The 12283-nt window shown below is 41.6% G+C and overlaps 1 protein-coding gene across 4 annotated transcripts in view; it reads right to left on the reverse strand.

Annotated features, from left to right (window-relative positions):
• LOC109039033 (zwei Ig domain protein zig-8) overlaps window positions 1-12283 on the reverse strand; it is a 700227-nt gene that overhangs the window by 26063 nt on the left and 661881 nt on the right. For all 4 annotated transcript variants that reach the window (XM_019054363.2, XM_019054378.2, XM_072296408.1 and 1 more), the window contains one exon: window positions 3743-3870. In XM_019054363.2, coding sequence (XP_018909908.2) covers window positions 3743-3870 — 128 coding nt within the window. The remainder of the gene's footprint in view (window positions 1-3742; window positions 3871-12283) is intronic.

Here is a 12283-nt window from a genome sequence, read left to right on the forward strand (position 1 = left end):
TTAGGCCACGTCCTCGGGAAAACCCAAGACAAGCATCATAAACCGTAGACTGTAACTTGGGAGTTAATTTCTAAACTTTCCACTTTGCCCGTAATTCCTTCGCAAAATTTCAAAGGGGAAACTTTCAAAGAAATGTTTCCATTTAAAGCATATTTGTCTGCTGGTCCATTCCGGAGTCACAAAGCAAGGAGGGAGGAGCAAAAAAGAGGAACATTTGACAGCTACCTTGAGAATATTTGAACATAGCTCAGATTGCTGTAGTTGACTTGGGCAACATCGAGTCTAGACGCTGAAAAAAACCAAGCCAACAACGGAGATAATTGATGAAAAACTGGGAAATTGCATTGTTCCGCGAAGCGGTTTTTTCCCGTTCGCCTGAAACTTTTCCCGCTAAGTGTTTATTCCTCGGAGGAGAATCGCGTGGATGTAATTTTAATTAAGAATGCAAAGTATTTAACGGAAACAAGTTACGCAATATTGTGAATTAATTTGATGAAAATAGGAAGAAAAAAAAGTTTAACGTCCCCCCCCCTCCTCCCCACCCGCGCCCGTTCGCTGCCGCGGAAGCTCCTACCGATGAACTCGCTGCGACTTAAAAATGCAGTTCTGTCGCCCATTTTTACAAACGGCCCAACTTTTCCGCCAACATAAATTTCCATGCTAACATCCATGTTCTTGCTTCCAGCCGCTGCACACGCTCGCGTAGAACTGTGACGGTCCCAATCCTCAAGTTCAAAGCGTTATAAGCATGGACAAGGGACCCTCAACTGGTATCTTGGCAATGGAAAATTTCCATGCAAATGTTTTACAGCTTCAGCTGAAGGTGCTTAAAGAGCTGATTTCACAGTATTTTTCAGAATGTTTTTCTGCTATGGGAAATAGTATAAAAATAGATTCAGACTTAAGAAAATGCACAGCCTAGTGACGTCATCTGGCGGCATTTCCCATTGACACACATGCATTTTAGCAGATTAGATCATTTTGTCATATCTTCTCCAATAATTGTTCAATTCATAAACCAAAGGTATCCTCGTGTTCAGTTCACTCAGTGGTTTCCACTTAAACGCTAGAAATTCATCAAATTTCAGACACCTACAAATTCTCTGTTGAGGGAACCTTATACTTTCGAGACTTCAGCATTCAACTGATGACCAACCTGCTTGGTCGACGGTTAAATATATGTTGGGAGTTTTGTTTTGCAAACATACCAAAGCATACCGGACTTTGGGAAACTTGTTTGGCTCATGACGTTACCCGAAGCTCATCATCCACCAAGTAGTTATGATGACTGTAGCTCCCTTATAATCGTCTATAAGGAAGTGTTGAGTCCCCGAAAGTAAAAGCTCTACTTATTGCGAAGAAGACAGTGGTCTCTTGTCTCTGAGTGTAAACCACGCATAATGCTGCCGTGCTAAGGAAAAACGTCGTGTGAGCTTTTAGACGTTGCCATGTTTCCTTTAATAAAAATCGAATTTACCGGGAAAATTTTGAAGATTTTCCCTCGAAATTTTCAGACGACTTTGTTCGCAATTTGATTCAAAACATCTGGAAACTTTACGGGAAAACATAAATAATTAACATCCCAACTCAAAAGACTCACTTTTTACAAAATACTCAACTCAAATTATAATTGTAAATATTTCTGTAGCATGTTCTTACATTTTTCCTTAGCATAAATTATGAGCGAGCCGAGTGTAAGTTAAACTGGATTTCATTTTGCAATAGGGAACCACTATCTCTAGCTCTCCCATAAAAGCACATATCAGCGCAGGGAAACCAATGGCATGTATGTTGTTTCTAAAATGTGCCAGGAATCCTGGCTGTGTGTGTGGTTCCTTATTGCAAAATGAGATCCAACTAATGGAGCACTGACCTAGGTTATGAAGGTACCCCAGTAAACACTTGATGAATGGATTCTTCTCAAAATAGCTTCTTTGAACTTTTAACTTTATACCACTTTATGTTAAATTTGATTTTAACCTTTGGAGTAATTGCTGATGGTCCCAAAAATGTTTGCACATCTTTTATGTTCTAGTATCCATAACTGAATGTTGGGTCACTGTGAACCTAGGGTTTTTCCTCGTGGACTTTTATTTTATCGTAACATTTGAAGATAATTTCAAGGGTGCTCGGTTTTTCATCAGGATCGGTTTAAAAGCCGAATATACTTTCGAAGACCTCGCGGAGGGCTTTCCCTGCGGGCCGGGTCTCGCTTAGATTGACCCACATTTTTTTTAAAGCCGGGAAATATTTTAGACGTCTTTATTAATCTTAGGATTACTCTTTTCCAGTCGTCCCCTTTTCCGCTTCAAAGAAACCAGCGCGGAATCCCTTTGGATTACGGCCGAGAGAAAGGAGCTTTCAATTGACGCGAAATTCTAAAGGGCTTCCGCCGGATATGTACCCAACATTGATTTTTTCCTCTTATTTTTTTCTCAATTCCGCACGGACAGATTCAGCGCAAAAGGCTCCATTCACGACGCGATGAAAAGCTTTGCTGATTAACGTAAAAACTTTGGAGGAGCAGAGTTGAGTCGTTTTACGGCGAGAGGATCTCTGGGTGGCCTGAGGAGCTCCCGGATTGAACATCTGAAAAACGCCAAGATAAGCGGCGCGGCGAGGGGCATGATTATTTCACAAAGATAAAAGCGAGCGCTCACGGCGTCCGGAGACCGGCTATCGACGGGGCATTTGTCAATTTAATACCTCAAAACATATTTCACCGACTCCCCGAGTCCAATTACTTAGAGATCGAACATGCAGTCTTGTTCTCTTTGACTGTGAGCGCTTGTAATCACAGAGCAGGCAGGGCCGCCACATCTCCGACTAAAACATTTTTTAACGCAGGAGCTTCAAAGAAATTAATTAATCGGACACCGCCCTCCCGAGCAGACCATCACATCCCCTACAGACGGTCTATCTTGAAACAGAAACTGTCACAGATACAGCATTACAGTTTGGTGAAGTCCAATGTCTGCTTCCTGGGAGGGGATATTTAAAAAAAAAACGCGGAAAAACAATTAGAGAGTGTATCTGCTGAGACCTCTGACGAGTCGTTTAAATTTACCGATGCTTTCTTTTTATAATATTTATGATTCGAGCAGGGGCCTTGGAGGACAAAGCGCGTAAGTGCAGTTTTGAAAAAATTGAGATATTAATGATTTTAAGGAAAACCAGTCTAAATTCAGGTTCTGTGAAAAATTCGATCCCACATTCCAATTTTTCAGCATCAATAAGTCAGTTTGGACTTTCTTTCCGCCATAAAGACCCATGTATTTTCGAAAATTCAAAAACGTATTCCTCGAAATAGCAAAAACTGCACTTATGCGCCTTGTACTCCAGGCCCCTCACTTAATTTGCTCGGTACTAAAAGACCTGACAAAGAGGGCTATGCCGTAGTCGTTCGTAGCAGAAGAAGAAGATCTGCAGGGGCATATTTATATTGAACGGAAATTTTAATGTATGAAATATGAGGGTTCGGTAAATACTGTTACTGAAAACTAATTCAAGATCAATCGAAATTTGAATCAGTATCTTATCGAGTGTGCCTGTGACGCCATGGAAGGATGTTACGGTGACGCTATCAGCCGGAAATGGCCGAAAAATATCCGAAAGAATTCTGGAGACAACAGGTGGGTTGACGCTGCTGTCGCGCAAAGGAGCTGAGAGACGAGGAGGGAGCAGGGAGGGAATGTTTAGAATTTACAGAAAAAATATTTACTTCATGGGACTTACACCTTACCTCATCATGATGGTACCAGTGGATGTATTGAGGAGGTTCTGGGCTGTATCTAATTGTACATGTCAGATTTATTGTGCTCCCTTTATCGACGTATAAATCTGGGCCCCCTATTATGCTCGCTGTCGGAACTGAAATCAAACAAAGTGAAACACATTATGTAGTTATAAAATGTTTTAAAAATATACAACAAAATACAGGTTAGAAATCCCCCCCCCCCCAAAAAAAAAAAAAAAAAAAATTATCCAAATTGAGACCTCATGTGAAGTAAAAGAGGAAGAAAAATCGTGCAAATTCCTTTGAACACAGTATCTCAAATTTGTGTCTTTTTAATCTTTAAAAGAAGCTTTATGCTTTTACAGTGATGCGGAACTTGATCGAAATCCAGTACCATTTTTTCAATCGCGGGGAAAATTAAGTTCTTCGAATGGACTTGAAAGCATTGAAATAATTCATTGGGTGTATTTTATGATTATTTACCGATAAAAATCAAAGTCCCTCCATGGGAGAATATTTATTTGACTCGGCAGGTTCAGTAATCTCCTCGTTAATCATAATCAGTCGAGCAAGAATCGTAAGGCGCGGAGGAGCAACTATTTTAACGTTACGGATGTTTTTTAGTCTATGCACCGAATTGAAGGCGCTTTCGGAGTTAGTCAGCAATTGCGTAGCTTTTGACTCATGCATGATAAAGATTACGTTGCAGACGTAAGGTTATTGGGGATACGTCATTTGTTTCTGCCTTGTTTTTTCTATGAAGTTTGATTCTGAAGTAGTTCCAGCAATCAGAAATCTTTATTAAATAATAATAGTTTTTATTGACAAACGTACACAATTGTTACAAAAGGTCAGCATATCAAAGGTGAAAGAATATAATCTAAACAACAACTATGTGGCGCCGCTGCGTTCCATATTAAATTAGCCTAAGGAGAGAAAGATACATAGAAATCTTTATTAGCTATTAGCCTTTAAATAACTTTGACTTTCAATCCTCATTAGATTTTCTTTTTTTTCTTCCTTTAATTTCGTTCTAAAATTCAAGCTGAAGTTTGATAAATAAAATTCCGAATACCAAAAAGTTCATTGTCATTACTCGAAGGTGAGAATCTTTACCTTGATCAAATGAGCAAACACCTTTGCATTATCAGCTCCTCAGCCAACGATCAGGGATATTTGAACCGTGTTAAGGAGAAAGGAACCAAGCCACATCAGCTACTGCCAAATTCAAATGAGGAATTTTTAACAGGAAAATAGTCGTGCGCATTAAAGTGAATTTTTTGCATAAAAGGGGGAATCCTTAAAATTTTCGAAGAAAAACACACAGCACAAACGTTCTATTGTAAAAAAATTGAAATTCCCAGTTAAATTTGGCAACAGCTGATGTGGCTTGGTTCTTTTCTGCTAAACGCGTTCCATTTGTGGTGTTGCACTTTTTCGTTTCCCTCACAAAAGAACGTAACTACATTTCAATGGTGCCAAATTTCCTCTCACAAATTTCAAATTTACTAGGAGAATCATGGGCATTCTCTCGTGAAAATCAGAATAATTTTGGACGGGCATTGCACACGCACATTTTTGAAAAAAATTGAATTGTCAGAGTTAATTTTGCAACGTTGGAATCGAGTTACGCTCTTTCGTCGGGGAGACGACGAACCGTGTATTAGAATCGTCAGGTAACGAGGGTGGCTCGGAAATAAGACAGTGTAGAGGGTGGAAAAACGCGCCCCGTTTGAAAAAAATAAATTGAAGTCAACAGTTTCCTTTTTCCGGGTTGGCAAATAACTCGGTGCGAAAAATCTCGCGAATATGAGCTTGATCCGGTGACAGTATACCTGACTAGGAAGGGGTGGAGTGAGGGGATGTTGGGGGCAGAGTGGGGGAGGTTGGGGATGCGAGCATCATTCCTGGAGGAGAGCTCAGATCACGTCCCCTCGCAACCCCACTTACATGATAAAGCCGTTACACGGGGGAAGATAACGCCAAACCAAAGAGGGAACCAAGCCGCAGAATCAAAGTTCACTAAATTGTTTTCCCCGTGAGCGCCTTTTTTCGCTGCGTCTCGCTCTCGTCCTCGCGGAATTGCCGAGTTTCCTCTTCGAAATACTCAATGCGTCAAAGAATAGAAATTTAGAGTATGGGAGCGCTCGGTGTTTCCAAGGAAAATGCACGGATGAAAAATAATGTTCAGGGTTATTCTTAATTTTGTCTAATCTCCGAGCAATCAAGTTCCTAGTACTAATTGGACCGCGTTAAGCAGAAAGGAACCAAGCCACATTTAAGCAAACTTAATCGGGCAATTTTATTTTTTTACATGAAAGCGGTTGTGCGGATCTTGGCGCAAATATCAGTGAATTTCCTGAATAGTGCGAAGCAAATTCCTTAACATTTTCAAAGGAATCCGAACAAACGTTCTCTTGTGAAAAATTAAATTGCCCCGTTAAATTTGGCAATAGTTGATTTGGCTTAAATCTTTCCTGCTGAACACGGTCCATTGTTCTGACAAGGCTTGCACCGTGGGTGTAGTTCTTGAAGGGTCTGACATTTTGCAGCGCGTGGCGCCACAAGGACGGCAGCACCATGCGGCCCTCGCTCCACTTTCTGGGTTCGAAAGACGGTATTTATAATTCTCAAATATTACTGACGTGATTTTCTTTCCCCCTTTTTTTTGGCCTTAGTGACTAGACAGGCAGCCACCGCACTTGGTTAGCACACATCCGTGCTCCAGATTTCCAAATTTTCAGGGATTAAGGCGGAGTTGTATCTGTCCGCAGATCCGCTCGTCCGTTCCTTGGAAAGTCGCCACCACCAGGATTCGAACCCGACCGAAATCGACTAAATCTTTGGGCGGAGGTGGGCAAATCTTTGTATGCAGCGAGTATTTATTTGGCTTTATCCCCACCATGCAACAGATCCACACTGGAAGAAAAGTCTCTTGGATCCAGAGTCAAAACTCTTGAAAAGTACGCAAAGAAAAAGATTCTTGATTTGATCGGATATTTGCTTGAATCGAAAAGAAGTCCACTTAAATTAAGAGGCTTGGCTATCGATTCGGGCAAAAATCCGATTGAATCGAGAGGATTTTTTCTTGTTAGATTTTTGAACAGTCTAGACTCTTGATTCGAGATACTTTCTTTCCAGTGCGGTCTGGGACATAACGCGCCCCATTTTAAATCGCGACGTTATGGACTTTGAATTTTACGCTCCACGGAGAATCTCCCGGTGGCACGTGGACTGACACGGCAGGGATTTTTTAGAAAGAAGGTCAGGGGATTTAGCTTTGACGCGGCGCGGACCGAGGCCTAAATCATGCGGCTGGCGAGGGACGCGGGCGAGATGAGCCCTCGGGACAGCGGGATGACCAGCATCTCTTTGACTAATGGTGTGCAAATTGGGCAGATAACGCGGGGCGCGCACCTGCTCTTGTGTCCGGCAACAATATATCCCGATACGCCGCGCCGCGCCGCGTCCTTCCTTCTCCCGCCCGAATTAATTACGTCATTATGCTTTCGCCAGGATTACTCAGGTGGGCACGCACCGGATAAGGCTCCACTCTGATTTATGCTTATGCCCGCACCAGTCAACCTCCCAATGGAGATGTTGAATGTGTGAGGGATTTGCGATTTGACCATTGATACTTGGATTGCATTTTGCAAAAAGGAACCACTAGAATTGCAATGATGCTAAGATTGTGCAACTTCATCTTTTGCAATAAAATTACGGAAATCGTGAAAAACTATGAAATTTAGATGGTAATTTTTGTCTTAAATTTACAGTTTTTAGCGAGTAAAATAGAAACAATTAATGGATAATCGGGTTTTTCCTCCAAGACAAAAGAAGTTGCACAATCTTAGCAACATTGCAATGCTAGTGGTTCCTTTTTGCAAAATGCAATTCACTTACGTAAAATTTCGCGAGAAACACGATGCTGCCACTGGTTTTCTCTGAAATCATCTCCCAAGCTCAAAAAAAGCTCTCAAAGTCAGGCTAAAATGGAGGGGATATCCCACCCTACCCTGTGAGCCCACCTCTACATCAAAACAAACTCTCCATGCAAAGATAGGGAGCAAATACATTAGCAGGGTTGCCACTTTATTTGGGGACTCCAAAACTGGAAACACGGCATCACTGCTAATGTATTTGCTCCCTATCTTTGCATTGAGAGTTTGTTTTGATGTAGAGGTGGACTCTCAGGGTAGGGTGGGATATCCCCTCCATTTTAGCCTTTTGAGAGCTTTTTTTGAGCTTGGGGGATGATTTTAGAGAAAACCAGTGGCACCATCGTATTTCTCGCGAACTTTTACATAAGAATCAATGGTCAAATCGCAAATCCCTCACATATGCAACATCTCCATTGAGACGCCAAACAGCCGGTGCCACGACACATTATCGATATCTTCTCATTTGAAGCTGTGGGGAAGTATCGACCATACAGGTGTTCCATGCGAACAGCAATTAATCGATCCTTTTCTATTAATTTCAATGGCGGATCAATCGATAAATCGCAGAGCACGCCACTGCAAAGAGCCCCCGTCCGGTGCATGGAAAAAGAAGTCACTTGGATCTAGAGTTCAGACTCTTAATGACATTGACAAGAAAAAATACTCTTAATTTAATCGGAGTTTTGCTCGAATCAAAAGAAAATCCGCTTAAATCAAGAAACTTGTCTCTTTGATTCAAGGAAAAATATCTGATTGAATGAAGAGTATTTTTTCTTGTCGATGTTATGAAGAGTCTGACCTCTAGATGCAAGCGACTTTTTTCAAGTGTGTTTTCACTCATAAGGAGCCTTCCTCGTAATGGCGTTTTCTAGCGAAAAATTCTTCCTGGGAAACCGGAATTTTAGAGAAATTTGCTTGTTTTTGTTGCAGTTCTTGTATTGAGTACGCAGAAAATTTGAGAAATTTTCAGTTGATAACGCTCGACAGTTTTCCCATCAGTCAATGCTAAAAGAATAACCCACCATTTTTGGTGGTGTGCGATTATTCAAACCCATAAGCTCAAAAAACCAAAGATATAATTGTTATTATACAGAAGTATAGTAGCAAGATCTTTCGGTTTTCGGCTACCCATAACGATGAAAACAAAAGTTGAGCTATTGGCCGATTATTATTTTATTAAAGCATGGCATGAGTCGCAATCATTGCTTAAATTTGTAAAATCGGCTAACAGATCAACTTTTGAAGTATAGTAGTATTACATGAAAAAATTTGCGTGTGGAAATTTCACAACGTTGAAATGTAACTACGGTCCATCGCTCGGGCAACAGCAATATTCCAGGCATATCTGCTTTGCTCAGCAAGAACGCCGTAAATCCATCAATATTTTCCCTCGTTTTTTGGAACCTAACAGTTTATAAAATATGAACCGTTTTACCCACGCACCTCAAATTTTCAGGTTAAGTTTTTAATAGTATTTACAAAAGAATTCTGTAAAAATATCGTCCCAAGGTACACACGTTTTTCTGCTACACGGAGAAAAAAACTTCGTGCGTGGGACCCGAAGTTTAGGTCATATGGATCTCTGAAGTTTTCGGATTGAGCATCTGAACACTTTAGGTCCAGCTGCTGAGGTTTGGATCACAAATCTGAAACTTCAGTTCTTACATCTGAAGTACTTCGGTTTTTACATCCGAAAAACTTCGGTTCTCAAATCCGAAAAACTTCGGTTCTCACATCTGAAGTACTTCAGATGTAAGAACTGAAGTTTCAGATGTGTGATCCGAACCTCGACGGCTGGACCTAAAGTGTTCAGATGCTCAATTCGAAAACTTCAGAGATCCATATGACCCAAACTTCGGGTCCCACGCACGAGATTTTTTTCTCCGTGTATGATATATTGTTTCCCAAAAATGGACGTATTTCTACCAAACAGACCTATGTGGAGGTGAGAAATATGGGGTGTGCTCGTTAGTTTTCTGGCCGTAGAGTGAATGAGAATAATAAAGCGCCAGTGACGTCAGCGGCGACGATGGAGACTACGAGCCGCGGATCCGTGTCTTTAACTCATGAGCCCTGTCCACAAGGCTCTCTTGCCATGCCCGCGGCTCATGAGTTCCGCATTCAGTTAGCACATAGGTCTGTTTGATAGAATGTAATATCCCGCTTTTCCAATTCTTCAAAAGGAACCACGCCCACTTTTACATTGCTTCTTATGCAGCTTCTACGAGCACACCCCATATTTCTCACCTCCACATAGGTCTGTTCGGTAGAAATACGTCCAAATGTAAAATGGCGTTTACGGCGTTTTTGCGTTGCACGGTGGATATTTTTGTAGTGTTTTGCGGAGGGGGACGAAACCGACGAAGCGAAACGTAAGCTCTGGGTCTTGGGGTAGGACATTTTTTTCTCACTTGAAGAAACGAAAGCTATTTACGACGGGGGCCTTATTGATTCTGGCTCGGGAGGCGAGGCGAGGACCGTTCGGCGGCTGTCTCGGAGTGTAACTTATGTTGCGGTAAAACGGTTGATAATGCAGGAGCATGAGCGGCAATTCGAGATCTTCTTCCGCTTCGACATATTTATTTCACGCGTGCTCATTCCCCACGCTATTACGCCCGCGGTTGCCGCCCGGCTCCCGAACCGCCCCCGATTCGCCGTAGGAACCTCGCGGGTTTTTTAATCCGGCAAAGCTCACCTCTCCACGGAAGGAATGCCCGCAGGATATGCCCTTATTTCCCGGCTCCGCTTCTCCGCCCAATACTCGCGAGCAGCCGCGTTGTCGATTCTCCATTGGACGAATTCCTCCCAAACGGAACTATGTGCATAATGACGTGAGCCCCGTTTTTCGTGTATCTTTATGGGTCTCAGGGCTCATGTCTTAATACACATAGTTCCGTTTGGCAAAAATACGCCCCATTCATCCTCATAAAGTGTCTCCTGCAAACTTCCCGGCAGAGACAATGTACTTTGAGGGCCCAGCCCATAGACCACATGGATTGCATTTTGCAAAAAGGAACCACTAGCATTGCAATGTTGCTAAGATTGTGCAACTTCTTTTGTCTTGGAGGAAAGACCCGATTATCATTTAATAGTTTCTATTTTACTCGCTAAAAACTGTAAATTTGAGACAAAAATTACCATATAAATTTCATGGTTTTTCACAATTTCCGCAATTTTATTGCACAGGATGAAGTTGCACAATCTTAGCATCATTGCGATGCTAGTGGTTCCTTTTTGCAAAATGCAATCCACATAATACCTACAAAATACCTAGTAATGGTAATACCAATGAAATGCTAGAAAAAGATAAAGTCATTCGTGCAAGAGACAAGTTTCAAGATTGTTCAGTTCATATCACTAATTTTCTTAACTTTATCGGTCATATTTATCAAATTTTTGTAGAAACTTTTTCTTACCGATTTTTCTAAGGCATCATCAAAAACCATCGACAAGTTTAGAAAAATCGGCAAGAAAAAGTTTCCACAAAAATTTGACTGTTCAGTTCATTCCAAATTAAGCTTTCTTACACCTTTTCTGGACGAGGCCTCATCACCATCGACTCGACGACTAATTGTGAGTGGTAGTGGCAACGCCCAATTTTTTGGAATTTGGAAATGGTGGCTAGGAGCTGCGCTTACTCAATTTTTTTGTTCCAGGTTGTACTCAAACATCTCGATGTGCTCAGCGTAATTTACGTGGGATGTGACCTACAAAAAGTGTCCTCATTTCGATGCTCCTCTTGTGACTAATTCATCCTTTCGGGGTCGCTTTCCCTTCCAGGAATGCACCCCACCAGCTTCTCTGAGTTTGCGAGAATCAATTGACAGAGTTTAAATTCTAGCTGGGAGGGAAAGGGCTAATATTCCCGGAACGCCCGAGCACTTGGTTTTTTGTCAATAAAACCTCCTCGTTCGAAGAATTCAGTTTAAATGAAATTAGCGATAAAAGGTGCACAAACAAAAAAAAAGAAGGATCATCATGGGTGATTGTCCATTTTAACATTTGGTTAAATTCCCTCGGAACCGTTCTCCTCTCTGAGAATGCTTCAAGTCTCATCCATGAAATGTATCTTCAATGAAATTTATCAGCCATATTCTCCGGTCTATTATTGTGTGTCAGTATTTCAATGAAAGGACGATTGGGCGTATTTCTATCAAACGGAACTATATGCATTAAGACATGAGCCCTGAGACCCATAAGAATACATGCATAACAGGGCTCACGCCATACTGCACGTAGTTCCGTTTGATGGAAATGCGTCCGATTATCAGTCCGAGTGCATCAAAGGTTTCGCGATTCCATCGAGGCTTTTGTTCCAATCCAATTAACCTCGTGGTAGCCGCCTCTCATTGCTCTGATTTCCATGGAAATTCTGGGTGTCTCGAATCTTGGAATCCGTACTCCGGATTTAGTCATCTTATGTCTCTTCGTATGGGTTGGGCATACTTGCTAGGTGATGCAGACGTAAATATGTTTATTTCCGTTGGTAGGTCAGTTACACTAACCATAGAACTATGTTTTAGCGCACACCAGTCACATTCAGTGCATGTTTCAAATAACTTCGGTTTATATGAAACACCTTTTACGGCATTTTTATTCTTTTTAT

The sequence above is a fragment of the Bemisia tabaci genome, chromosome 1 (genome assembly GCF_918797505.1).
Source record: "Bemisia tabaci chromosome 1, PGI_BMITA_v3".
In the NCBI taxonomy this organism is placed as follows: domain Eukaryota; kingdom Metazoa; phylum Arthropoda; class Insecta; order Hemiptera; family Aleyrodidae; genus Bemisia; species Bemisia tabaci.